The following is a 12,982-nucleotide window of genomic DNA, read 5'->3' on the forward strand; positions in this document are numbered from 1 at the left end:
CCAAAGGCTAGAATCAGTCCCGTCCCGGGGAGTAAGTCAGATGCTTAGACAACAAGATAAATCTTTATTGTTGCCTCGAATCTGTGGCCTTTTCTTTTGGGACCTGGGTTTGCTCGGCCGCTCCACTGCCAAGGCCAAACAGTGAGGATTTGATGAAATCGATCACCTTCCTTCGACGAAATATCCTAGGGGTGGGAGTGGGGTGCAGATCATGGAACCGGTTTGGGTACTAATTGTGTGGGGGACACCCCTCCCAACCTCCCCCTTTGTGACCTTATTCTAGCAATTATCTAAGCTTCGCCCTTCGAAGTCCTCCTATTCAAGCCCCCCGCACTCCATCCCCAGGAAAGTCCTGCTCTCAGGCCTCAGTAGCCCCCAGACCAGCTTCTGTGTTGGATTCCTGGAAGCCCCGCCCCTTACTCCAAGCCAAGCCTGCCTTCTTCAATGGGTTGCTCACGCAAAGGTAAGGCCGGTTATCAGTGCTAGGGAGCCGCAGATCAGCAGCCCCAGAAGGCGGCTTGCCAGCATTTTCTCGGGCTTCAGAGGCTGGAGGGTTATGGACGACTCCGTGGTCGCCTCCCCCGGGGTTACGATATTTGGAGAAGGTTTTTCCTCCTTGATCATTCTGGGCAACACTGTTAGAGAAAGCTTTAAAGCAGTCCTGGCAGGGCGTGGAGTTCCTGCCCTGGCAAAGACAAGCCCGTCCCAGTAGCCGGCCATCCCAGAGATAATCACGCCTTCAACAGTGTCAAGCCTGAACACACCCAAGGGAACCCCTGTCCTCGGGGCCAGAGGCCACGCCCCCGGCAGGAATCCACACCCCGTGCCCCGAAACCACACCCAACAGGAAGTCACGCCCCCATCGCCAAGGCCACGCCCCCTCCGCGGACCCCAGCTTTCCTGGGCCCTGAATCCTACACTTCTCTCAGCCCCACAGCACTGACCTGTGACGTGAAAATTGATGATCGTGGCTGGACTGGAATTCACAGAGCCCAGCTCGCAGCGGTAGCTGCCTGCATCCTCTGGACCCACCATGGGCTTGGTCAGGGTGGCCTCTTTCCCCTTGGACACCAAGGTCTCCGTATTGTTCCCCCAAACCTAGACCCAAGCTCAAGGGGTCACTGAGGCCTGAGGAATTCAGGGGTTGGGGGAGTACAGGGGTGAGAAGATCACAGGGCCTCAGTGTGGGAGGTGAGTGTCCAGGGTGTCACTGGTCAGGGCACGGGGTCCCCAGAGGTCTGTAGAGACCACACGTAATAGACCACCCTCCTGGGTCATGAGAATCGTGGGTGCAGGCCCATAGATCCAGAACACAAGTATTGTAGTCTAGGGAGTTCAAGGGTTACAGAAGTTGAGGCCCTCACCCTGTAAAAGCTGTAATCAGTGAGGCCTTCGGAAGCCTGATGCCAGTTTAACTCACAGTCCAGGATCATGTCTTCCATTTGAGGAACTTCCACATTCCGCTCTGGGGGTGGGGGATGACCATGGGACACTCATGATTCTGTTTTTGTTTTTGTTTTTGAGATGGAGACTCGCTCTGTCGCCCAGGCTGGAATGCATTGGCGCGATCTCGGCTCACTGCAACCTCCGCTTCCTGGGTTCAAGCGATTCTCTTGCCTCAGCCTCCTGAGTATCTGGGACTACAGGCGCTTGCCACCACGCCTGGCTAATTTTTGTATTTTTAGTAGAGACGGGGTTTCACCATATTGGACAGGCTGGTCTCGAACTCCTGACCTCAGGTGATCTGCCTGCCTCAGCATCCCAAAGTGCTGGGATTACAGGCATGAGCCACTGCGCCGGGCCTCCTTCACGGTTCTTTACCCTCCCCTAATCCTTTACATTTGTTGTAACCTCGTCTTTTCTCTTTTCTTTCTCTCTCGCTCTCTCTCTTTTTTTTTTTTTTTTTTAGATGAGGTCTCGCTCTGTCACCCAGGCTGGAGTGCAGTGGCGCAATCTTATCTCACTACAACCTTCGCCTCCCGAGTTCAAGCAATTCTCTGCCTCAGCCTCCTGAGTAGCTGGGATTACAGGTGCCCACCACCATGTCTGGCTAATTTTTTTGTATTTTTAGTACAAAAACGATGGTTTCACCATCTTGGCCAGGCTGGTCTTGAACTCCTGACCTTGTGATCCGCCTGCCTCGGCCTCCCAAAGTGCTGGGATTACAGGCGTGAGCCAGCGCACCCAGCCTCTTTTTTTTCTTTTTAGACAAGGTCTCACTCTTTTGCCTGGGCTGGAGTGCAGTGGTATGATCATAGCTTACTGCAGTCTCCAACTCCTGGGTCCAAGCAATCCTCCTGCCTCAGCCTTCCAAGTAGCTGGGACTATAGGAACGCAACACCACACCTGACTAATTTTTAAATTTTTTTGTAGAGATGGAGTCTCGCTATGTTGCCCAGGCTGGTCTCAAACTCCTGGCTTCCCGATCCTCCCGTCTCAGCCTCTCGAAGTGCGGGATTATAGGTGTGAGCCACTGCACCTGGCCTAAACCCTACCTTTTCTTGTCTACTGCCCCCACACCCCCATCTAGGCTCTCTCTAGACTGCCTCTCCTCTCGCCCCACCCCACCTGCACCAATTCCTCCTGCTGGGTCCAGTTCTCTCACCTCCGCAATCGTAGGACTTTCGACAAGCGTGAACCTCCTTTTTGCAGTTCTTGCACCAGATCAGAGTTTGCAACATCACACCTGGAGGGGCAGGGTCAAGGCTTGTATTTGCCCACTAAGGGGCATGGCTAAAAGGAGAGGTCAGGGCTAAGGGCTGGGGCCAGGTCATCTATGACATTCCTCGATGGTCAGACAAAGGGACAGGACCAGGACGCAGGTAAGTAGTAAGTGGGCTCCAGCAAGCCTCAGTAAAGAGTGTAAGTAGAGGCCGGGTGCGGTGGCTTACTCCTGTAATCCCAGCACTTTGGGAGGCCGAGGCGGGCGGATCACAAGGTCAAGAGTTCAAGACTAGCCTGACCAACATGGTGAAACCCCGTCTCTGCTAAAAATACAAAAATTAGCTGGGTGTGATGGCGGGCACCTGTAATCCCAGCTACTCAGGGGGCTGAGGCAGGAGAATAGTTTGAACCTGGGAGGTGGAGGTTGCAGTGAGCCATGATCGTGCCACTGCACTCCAGCCTGGGCGACAGGGTGAGACTGTCTCAAAAAAAAGAGTGTAAGTAGAATATGACCTGCTCCCCAAGAAATCCATGGTGCAGAAAGAATACTGGAGACCCAGGAACCTCTCCAAGGCAGAGAATGACAAAACCACCAGGATCCAAAAAGGCGAGTGGGGAGGTTGACTATTCAGAGGGCAGGATGAGGGTTAACTTCTGTAATCCAGACTCACCACATTTGTTGGGACAATAAGCTGTGTCAAAAGAGAAAAAAAGAGAGCAAGAAAGAGATGACAGAGTCAGATTTCTAAATGAAAGATGATGGAAGAGGGGGTTGGGGGAAGAGCTGGGCTTTGGGCTTTTGGGTTCGAGGGAGAAAAGACTTGGGTCTGAAGGAGGAGGCAGTTGGGGAAGCTGAGGAACTGGGCTTGGAGAAGTAAGGGGCAGGAGACAAGGACTCTTAGATAGTGGAAAGAGGAGCTGGGGGACACCGACTCCCATCTTCTCTCACCCTCTTTTTGGAATCGAGCAACATAGGTGGCAAAGGTTTCCTTTTGCAAGTGCAACATCCAAAATAGCTCCTTCACGAACAGATCGCCTGGGAAGACACAGGAACCCCCAATCCCACATGTGAGGTGTTGGAAGTTTACTTCTGCCTGCAGAGTCTGGCAGTCTACTTCCTGGCCTTCTCAGGAAAGGGCACTACAATTGACCGTCTAACATAATGCCAGCTGCTGGGCTAGGCAATGCATATTTTGGGGGATGGGGGAGGGTCTTACCCTGCCACCCAGGCTGGAGTGCAGTGGTGTAATCGTGGCTCACTGCAGCCTCAAACTCCTGGACTCAAGCAATCCTCCCGCCTCAACCCCCCAAGTAGCTAGGACTACAGGCACACACCACCATGCCCAGCTAATATGTATACGTATGTCTATTTTTTGTAGAGACAAGGTTTCACCATGTTGGCCAGGCTGGTCTTGAACTACTGAGCTCAAGTAATCTGCCTGCCTCAGCCTTCCAAAGTGCCAGGATTACAGGCCTGAGCTACCGTGCCCGGCCAGCAATACACATTTAAACTGAACAACTGAGGAAGCATTTTAGAGCCAAGGGAGCTTCAAAGTCCTTTGCTCAAGGCCATACAGCTAGGAAGTGGCAGAGCAGGCATTGGAATCTAGGCGGTCTGGGTCCACAGCCTAGTATCTGACCAAGAGACCAGGCATCACTAACGCTGGCTTCTCTGAGAGATTCGGGACTCCCACCCCCTTGATGCATTTACCTTTTACATCACTGTCTGTGATGCGTTTCAGATCCTTCAGCAAACTCCAGGACCCCTTTTGCAGTGTGGCCTCATCTGTCAGAGGAGATATAACCCCAGATTCCAGCCTTACTGTCTCATTGGCGCGCCTAATCTTAGAAACTACAATACCCATGAGGCCACTGGGCAAGGATAGGCCTGGTTAAGGACTCAGCCGCCCGTTGCCTTCTGGGAGTTGTAGTTTTATTACATAAAATGGCCAGCCGAGGATAGGGAAAACAGTATTTACTAGCCCCGGGGAACCTCGGAATCTGCATCTCAGCCTTCTCCATTCCCGAATCCCGGAGACCCTGCTGTCAGCCTCTTCCTTCCCCTGGTCTTATCTCCCTCCTTTCCCAGGACCCAGGGGTCCGTGGTCCCCCCTGCCCTCACCAACGACCCCCATATAGGCATCCTCATTAAGCGACAGTTCCTGGAAATCCTTCACGGCGTTCTCTACCCTTTCCATCATGGCTTTGTGATGCTTCGCATCCAGGTGGCCAGGCAGGTAATCTTTCTCCAGGGACTTTAGCGCCAGCACGACAGACGGGTCACATATAACACACCCCTCGGCAGGAAGCAAGCAACCGGCCAGCGCCGCACACAGGAGGGTAAAATGCGGCCCCATTGCAGCCGGCGCGCACAGTTCCCGAAGACCGTTAGGAAGGGTGCTCTCACCCCAAACCGAGAGCAGGAGAACGCTAAACGGAGAAAAGCCAAAATCCATCTTAAGAAATCCCACTGGGCCGCCTATCCATGGGGTCCGCAAACCTCGAAAAGAGGATCTTCAGGAAATCTCCAAATAAAGAGGACCTATGTCCTTCATCAAATGCCTCCGAAGTGTGAAACTGAGCCCCAATCCAGGGGACCCAAAATTTAGGGTTCTCACTGAATCCCCCAACTGAGAGATCAGAAAAACCATTAAACAGGAATCACTCATAAGTCCCCAAACTCAGAACCTGGAATCTCCCAACCCCATGCGCCCCTTCCCAAAATCCCAAACTGTGGAATTTTCCAAGTCCCCACATTGACGTGAGCCTGAACTCCAACCCTTAAGAGCAACACTGAGGCACTCCCCCGCCAGCCCCCCAAAACCTGTTGAACCTCAAGCTGAAGATTCAATGCCCAAACCAATAAACATCTAACACAGACCCAACCACGATATTATCAAACTCGGAACTCCTTCAAAACCAAAACACATACCAGATTCCTAGAACTGAGGACCCCACTAACACTTAAGCGAGACTCCATGCGGTCCTCTAGACCTAGGGGGCCCTTGTTCACCCTTCCCCAAAACTAACGGGCTCCCAATTTGCAGGGCGCACCCTTCCGCTTAGAAAAAGGAGCCCCGATGCATCCTGAACAGTGATGCACCCTAAACAGCCGCTCCCCGACCTTGATTCCTGATTTGTGGCCTCTAACACTAGGGTTCATTGAGGAGCCCGGTCCAGGTTCTGAGGGCTTTCAAAGAGGAAGCCGGGGTCATGACCACCTACGCTAATTTTCCCAGGGGTAAAATCAAGGATTGTGTTGGGGACGAGGGTAAGGTTGGTTGCGTGAAATCGAGAGCTTTTCGACGGGGTGTGAGTCACGGACGATCCCCTCTCCACAAGGAACTCCTGGAACCACCCCCTCCGAGCTTCTCACGTAGGGGCCCGAATTCCTTTATAGATATTCCTTGGGGGTTTCCTCGGCCCCACCCAGAAACCCAACTCTGTCTGATTGGACTGCAACAAAGGGAGGTCCCGCCTATCGCTCCATGACGTCACAGAGGCTGCAGCCTTTTTGGACTAGAACTTTCCCAGCATCTAGGGAAGAGGAAGCCTCCTGACTGCTCTGGCTTCCAGAGTCAAGGACCGGACTCAGGCCTTCAGTTTCCTCCCTTCCCCTTGCCCCAGGACCCAGGCTTTGGGCTAGATCCGGCCCCCCAGGCCGCTGCCGCCCCGACCGCGGTCCTTGGAAACGGCTGTCGAGCCACGAAGTGGACATTTTAGCCCTAAGACTACAACTCCCAAAATGCCCTGGGGCCTCTTTCTCTGTAGCTGACTGGCGCTGCCAACCTCATAGCTTTCCGGGAAATGTAGTTCAGTGATAATCCGCTCCCTCCTCCGCCTCTTCTGCCCACGCGGAGGTCCCAGTGGGAGGAGAGGACTGGGGGCCAATACTGAGAGTCCAGGAGTGAGCAACTGGGGGCTCAGACGTTAGGGTCCTGGAAGGTCTCTCTCTCCTGTGTGATAGAAACAGGGAACCAGAAAAACAGGGACCACAACTCACACAAGTCCAGCAACAAGGGGCTGTCAGATCTAAGTAGGGACAGTACTCCCAATCACGAGTAATAAAAATCCTCAGGGCCGGGCGCGGTGGCTCACGCTTGTAATTCCAGCGCTTTGGGAGGCCGAGGCGGGCAGATTGTCTGAGGTCAGGAGTTCGAGGCCAGCCTGGCTAACATGGTGAAACCCCGTCTCTACTAAAAATACAAAAATTAGCTGGGCATGGTGGCGAACGTCTGTAGTCCCAGCTACTTGGGAGGCTGAGGCACCAGAATCCGAGAGGTGGGAGTTTGCAGTGAGCCGAGATCACACTACTGCACTCCAGCCTGGGCCACAGAGCAAGACTCAATCTCCGAAAAAAAATAAATTAATTAAAAAAAAATAAAAGTCTTCAGAAGTACCCCACCTTTTCCTCCACTCTCTTACACACACACACACACACACACACACACACAAACCCACACACACATACACAGTGGCTCTGGCTCCAAAAAAGCTACAGAGACACGGGTTAGTGCTGTAGACTTTTAATTCATACCTCCTGCTCTCTCACCCGTGGCAGCTGAGTTGGGAACAGTACTGTAACAATTGTAACTGTAACTCCCTGATAAGCCTACAGGCATGGGGTCTGGATGAGTAGACAGGGGATGTGATCAGAGCTGACTATGTTTAAGGTTTCTTCTTTCACCCTCCAAAAAACAGCAAGGGGCTCCAGAGATCTCGACAACCCTGTCCACCTTGGCCAGACCTCGTGCTCCTGCCTGGATCTGAGGCTGGGTCCAGGGTCTGCCTACCTTTAGATCGTTTTATCTCAGACCTGCCCAAAGTCAGATGTAGTGGTTCTGGGAGTTCAGGGACAGACAGTGGTTAGCAATGAGCACAGTACCTGACAGTTTGTCACAAGCACAGAGGGTGTGTTTATACCTGCACACTTCCAGAAAACAGATCCCAGACCCTCAGCAGCCCACCTGCAGACAAAGACCAACTTCCTTCATTGTGAGAGGCAACCTGAACTCACACCCAATATATGGAGCTCTTGGCAGTTTATGAGCTTAAAAAAAAGTGTCCCTGGATCCCTGGAAAGTTCTGCTCCAGAAGCTGTACCATTTTGGCAGTGATCCCTCACCCCATGTTCACATTTTAGCCTGTCTGCTCAAAACAAACAAAAAAAAAGTCTTTGAGGGGCTGTGGGGCTTGTTGGACAGAGTCCTGCTCTGCTCACCAACTACCCCAGCTTTTCCAGAGACTGTGAACAGAGCAAGACGCTGGCCAACTAGAGATTGTTTGTTTTCCATCTCAATTTTTCCAGCAATGGTGGAACATTCATTAGATGCTACAATTAGGTTGCACATTCATTAGATTCTTCACTTGGCCCGGTGTGCTGGCTCACATCTGTAAACCCAGCATTCTGGGAGGCCAAGGTGGGAGGATTGCTTGAGCCCAGGAGTTCAAGAACCGCCTGGGCAATATCACAAGACCTCATCTCTACAAAAATTAAAAAAAATTATCCGGGCCAGGCATGGTGGCTCACGCCGGTAATCCCAGCACTGTGGGAGGCCGAGGTGGGCGGATCACGAGGTCAGGAGATCGAGACCATCCTGGTTAACACGATGAAACCCCGTCTCTACTAAAAATACAAAAAAAATTAGCCGGGCGTGGTGGCGGGCGCCTGTAGTCCCAGCTACTCAGGAGGCTGAGGCAGAATGGCATGAACCCGGGAGGCGGAGCTTGCAGTGAGCTGAGATCGCGCCACTGCACTCTGGCCTGGGCTACAGAGCAAGACTCCCTCTCAAAACATAAATAAATAAATAAATAATTAAAAAAAATTATCCGGGCTGGGCACAGTGGCTCATGCCAGTAATCCCAGCACTTTGGGAGGCCAAGGCAGGTGGATCACAAGGTCAGGAGGTCGAGACCATCCTGGCCAACGTGGTGAAACCCCGTCTCTACTAAAAATACAAAAATTAGCTGGGCATAATGGCCTGTGCCTGTAGTCCCAGCTACTCAGGAGGCTGAGACAGGAGAATCGCTTGAACCCAGAAGGCGGAAGTTGCAGTGAGCCAAGATCACGCCACTGCACTCCAGCCTGGGCAACAGAGCGAGACCCTGTCTCCAAAAAAAAAAAAAAAAAAACTGAAAAGATTCTTCACCTTAGTTATCTGGATTTCCAGAACCCCATCCTGTCCATAAGGGCCCTGCAGGGTTCTTCACAGGCATCAAACCTGGTCCTCTCTAGAACAAGTCTCCCTCTAGAATCGCTCCAGAAACACAGAAGGGGACTTGGTGACTGCTTGCTCTGGACCAATCATATGTTCCTTCAGTCTTTGGAGGACCCAGGGGAGAAGTAACCCCTCTTCTAGAGTAGACCAGAGGGAGAGTTCCCCATTCCTGGGGGCAGCCATCTGGAAGTACTGTAGATATGGGCTGGGAAGAGCAGGTGGGCACTGTGGCTTCTAGAACTGCCTGCCAGCCATCAGGACAAGATGTTTTGCTAGTTCTAGAATGTTCAGACATTTCCAGAAACGTCCCCCTTCTCTCCAACTCTCCCAGCTAGAATCACTCTGGATACGGGCACCCATTTGCTTTAGGAACACCACAAGCTTCTCCAGAAGATGCCAGGCCTCTGGAGCCATGTACCACTGGCTCTAGAAAGATCAGGCTACTTCAGAAAGTCTCCCTGGCTCTCAAGGCTTAGCCAATGTCCAGAGTGGAGACAAGTCTGCATTAATGCCCACCCACTCGGGCAGGAAGGCGGCCTCCGGCTTAAAGATCTTCAGGAACTCAGAGTCTGGCAAGGTGAAGTTGGCCAGGTAGACAGTGTCTCCGCCAGCCAGGTAGGCAGCCCAGAAGCCGAAGGTGCCAATGGTCATAATGGTGTGGTTGCACTGTGTGAGCAGGGCAAAGTCTTTCCACGGTGTAGCCTCCTGTCCATCGCCAGCAAACGTCACATCGCCCTGGGAGGTGTCGATGTTTTCTTTACACCACTCCATGCCGTTGCTGGTGACCACGAAAACGGGGGCTTCGTGCCGTGCCCGGAACCAGTCCATGGCCTGCCGGAGGTAGGCGCTGTCGCCCACCACACCCTTCCAGCGCTGAGGCATAACCTGCAGATAGTCCCCACGGCGCACGTGGACGCCGACAAAGGTGCGCGGGCGGTCCCCTGTGCGGCCCAGGCGGAGCTGACCCAGCACACTCTGCGCCTCTTCCCGAAGGTGGTCGTGCAGGGTGAACTCTCTGCGGATCTGTTCCCGGAGATGGTGGAAGAAAGTCCAAGAGCAGGGGAAGCCAGAGAGCTTCAGGAAAGGATCTCTCAAGTCCGCGTACTCCTCCGACATCCAGTCGTGAAGCTGCAGCTCCCGCCACGGCGTGCGGCTGTCCGCTTCTGGGGCCAGCACGGGCAGGGTGATGCGGAATACCGGGGCCAGGGCGGCATGCATGGCAGGCAGGATAAAGGCCCGGCGGCCGTTGAGCTGGGCCAGAGCCAGCAGCGTGGCATACTGTCCCATCTGATTACCAAACCGGCCATTGGGGTAGACAGTCCAGGTGCCGGAGAGGGAAGCAGGGTGCTGGGGACAGGAAGAGGAGGCGTTGGGGCCCATCGCAGTACCCGGCAGGCAGAAGATGGCCACTGGGGGTGTCACCAGGCCGCGGTCTGGACACAGGATCGACAGGCCTAGGCCATGTGGAAAGCTGTCTTGATGGATATGGAGGAAGAAGGAGATTACAGAGAGGACACAGACTAGCAGGAAGGCCAGGCAGAGCTGACGATGGCTCGGGGGCCACATGGCTGCAGGGGAGGAAAGGCGAATTAGCAAATGCACTGAGGCTGAGGAGGGATGTGGGGTAAGGGAGGCGCCTGGGGTGCAGCACTCCTTAGTCCCAGGGAAAGAGGAAGTTAAAGGTTTAGACTCCTGGGGCTGAGGTAGGGAGAGCCTGATTCCTAGGTTTCAGGGATGAGAGCCTTGGAATTTCGGGGCATGGGGACTGGAAGACAAGTGGTTTTCAAGATAGCCATGGTTTGGCTGGGCACTGTGGCTCACACCTGTAATCCCAGCATATTGGGAGGCTGAGAGGTGGGAGGATCCCTTGAGCCTAGGAGTTCAAGATCAGCCTGGGCAACAGAGCACTCTTACAAAAAAATTTTAAAATTAGCTTGGCATGGGCCCGGCGCGGTGGCTCACACCTGTAATCCCAGCACTTTGGGAGGCCAAGGTGGGTGGATCACCTGAGGTTGGGAGTTCGAGACCAGCCTGACCAATGTGGAGAAACCCTGTCTCTACTTAAAATACAAAATTAGCCGGGCATGGTGGCGCATGCCTGTAATCCCAGCCACTCGGGAGGCTGAGGCAGGAGAATCGCCTGAACCCGGGGGGCGGGGGTTGCGGTGAGCTGAGATCATGCCATTACACTCCAGCCTGGGCAACAAGAGTGAAACTCCATCTCCAAAAAAAATAAATAAAATTAGCTTGGCATGGTGGCACATGTCTGTGGTCTCAGCTACACCGGATGCTAAGGCGGGAGGATCCCCGGAGCTCACAATGAGCCGCGATAGCACCACTGACTGCACTCCAGCTTGCGCGACAGAGAGGGACCCTGTCTTAAAAAAAAAAAAAAAAAAAAAAAAAAAAAAAAAAAAAAGTGGTCCAGGTTCCTACACCTTTCCTGAAGGAATCTCGAGTCTCCCCTCCTGTAAGTTCCGCTGATACTGGACTCTTCCACCAGCCTGTTTCTCAGGAGTACCTGTCTGAGAGGTGCAAAATCCACCACAGAGGTGATGATGGGAAACGATAGTTCAAGTAAAACAAGAGAGGCTGGAGGGTCAGGAGCGGAAGGAGCATCTTGGTTGCTGGAGGAGTAATGGCTGGGGAGGTGGCGGAGATTCCTAGGGCCTTAGGAAGACCTGGAGAGGAGGTTGGGGGTGCACCTCCTGGTTCTGAAGGAGTTGTTCCTGGGTCCCAGGAACAACTGAGTGGGGCAGTCCCCACTTACCCGAGCTGCTTGCAGGTGGCAGATCCACAGTCCGCTTTTCGTGGCCGGAGCGCACCCTCCGCAAAGGCAGGCCACATCCGGCCGCCCCTGGAACGCCAGGCGTCCGGCTATCCGGCCCGGCAGCCCTCCCCTTCGCGCAGCCTGTCCGGACTGGCAGCGAGGGCTTGGGGAGGAGAGGAAGGAGAGGGCGCGGCCGGGAGTCTCGCGGCGTCCGCCCTCCCGGGCCGGGCGGATGGCTGGAAGGTGGAGCCCCGCCCGTCACTTGGCGCCGAGCCCCAGCGCCAGGGGCTAAGGCGATGGCCCCTGGGCCCACCGCTCCCCAGATCAGGGATGCAGGGGACCGCGCCCTGCCCCTCCGCCCCGTCATTGACCGGCGCGAAGGCTTCACCCGGGGCAGGCTACCTGGCTTCTGAGCAGCCGCGGCATCATTGCGTGGACCAGGAGACGGAGCGCCCAGTTGCAATGCTGGAGCCGGGAGGTGCAATCCGCCGCCCTCTCTCTTCCGGTGCCAGGGCTTAGAGTCGGCCCCCGACACCTGGGTGCTTCGAGCCTGGCCACGCCCCAGCGGCTGGGCAGGGCCCCCGCACCTGGTCCCGGCGAGTGGAGCGATCGTCCGCCCTCTGCCGCGTCCTCCTGGGGGATGGAGAACCTGTTTGCCAGGCTGCCGCCGGAGCGCGCGAGGGCCTCCAGCCTGCAGGTGCCCCCGCGCCCACCAGGGTCTCCGATCTCCCACACCCCCCGCCTCACCGTCCACACTCAAATTCCAGAATCCCAGCCCCTAGTCACTCCTTTTGGGGAATTCTAGGGTCCCGTGCCAAACTGCTACTTTCCAGACCTGCATTGCACGAAGGCAACCATTCCAAGGCTGGAGACCGGAGTGGAACAGGGTCTGTTTCCCACGCCGTCAGCGGGGGCCGTTGGCTGCCGGCGCCAGAGACAAAGGCCTCTGCCCGCTTGTCACCTAATTAAAGCATTTTCTCTGGTCCAAGGCCCACCTCCAGCATCGCCAACCCCGAGCAGGGCAGGCTAACGTAGGGTCCAGCCCTACGGGGCTTTGCGGGTGGGTGTTCTTCCCCTGTGCGGAGAGGAGAGATTGTAAGAAATAAAGACACAAGACAAAGAGATAAAGAGAAAACAGCTGGGCCCGGGGGACCACTACCACCAAGACGCAGAGACCGGTAGTGGCCCCGAATGGCTGGGCGCGCTGATATTTATTGTATACAAGACAAGGGGGGCAGGATAAGGAGGGTGAGTCGTCCAAATGACTGATAAGGTCAAGCAAGTCACGTGATCATGGGACAGGGGGCCCTTCCCTTTTAGGCAGCCGAAG

The 12,982-nt window shown here is 54.6% G+C and overlaps 2 protein-coding genes across 13 annotated transcripts; both read right to left on the reverse strand.

Moving 5' to 3' along the window:
• Positions 1-44: 44 nt before the first annotated feature.
• IZUMO1 (izumo sperm-oocyte fusion 1) lies at positions 45-7,081 on the reverse strand. Of its 8 annotated transcripts, none has more exons than XM_016936455.2 (10): positions 5,890-7,081; positions 4,787-5,094; positions 4,376-4,450; positions 3,614-3,700; positions 3,336-3,356; positions 2,606-2,686; positions 1,365-1,465; positions 945-1,098; positions 458-635; positions 45-185 (listed from the first exon to the last, which is right to left on the reverse strand). In XM_016936455.2, exons 2-10 carry the CDS (start codon positions 5,019-5,021, stop codon positions 65-67), a joined length of 1,053 nt encoding a protein of 350 aa, XP_016791944.1. In that variant the 5' UTR covers positions 5,022-5,094; positions 5,890-7,081; the 3' UTR covers positions 45-64. The 8 variants fall into 8 exon arrangements, with proteins under 8 accessions (XP_016791944.1, XP_063658111.1, XP_016791943.1 ...); XM_063802041.1 differs by having other exon boundaries at positions 437-635; XM_016936454.2 differs by having other exon boundaries at positions 5,597-7,081.
• Positions 7,082-7,174: 93 nt separating this feature from the next.
• On the reverse strand, positions 7,175-12,982 carry FUT1 (fucosyltransferase 1). Of its 5 annotated transcripts, XM_063800317.1 has the most exons (4): positions 12,488-12,853; positions 12,055-12,285; positions 11,653-11,888; positions 7,175-10,450 (listed from the first exon to the last, which is right to left on the reverse strand). In XM_063800317.1, the coding sequence occupies exon 4, from the start codon at positions 10,446-10,448 to the stop codon at positions 9,348-9,350; it is 1,101 nt and encodes a 366-aa protein (XP_063656387.1). In that variant the 5' UTR covers positions 10,449-10,450; positions 11,653-11,888; positions 12,055-12,285; positions 12,488-12,853; the 3' UTR covers positions 7,175-9,347.

The sequence above is a fragment of the Pan troglodytes genome, chromosome 20 (assembly GCF_028858775.2).
Source record: "Pan troglodytes isolate AG18354 chromosome 20, NHGRI_mPanTro3-v2.0_pri, whole genome shotgun sequence".
Classification (NCBI taxonomy): Eukaryota; Metazoa; Chordata; class Mammalia; order Primates; family Hominidae; genus Pan; species Pan troglodytes.

What these genes read in the sequence shown, in the direction of transcription:
- IZUMO1 (XM_016936453.2), bottom strand. Translation starts at nt 5,120, where the DNA reads ATGGATTTTGGCTTTTCTCCGTTTAGCGTTCTCCTGCTCTCGGTTTGG. An exon ending in CACAGACAGTGATGTAAAAG is followed by an intron (nt 3,701 to 4,375) that starts GTAAATGCATCA and finishes GTGTCTTCCCAG; the next exon opens with GCGATCTGTTCGTGAAGGAG. An exon ending in ATAACCGGCCTTACCTTTGC is followed by an intron (nt 186 to 457) that starts GTGAGCAACCCA and finishes TCCCACCCCTAG; the next exon opens with GATATTTCGTCGAAGGAAGG.
- FUT1 (XM_009435951.5), bottom strand. Translation starts at nt 12,019, where the DNA reads ATGACGGGGCGGAGGGGCAGGGCGCGGTCCCCTGCATCCCTGATCTGG. An exon ending in GCCACCTGCAAGCAGCTCGG is followed by an intron (nt 10,451 to 11,652) that starts GTAAGTGGGGAC and finishes CCTCCCCTGCAG; the next exon opens with CCATGTGGCCCCCGAGCCAT.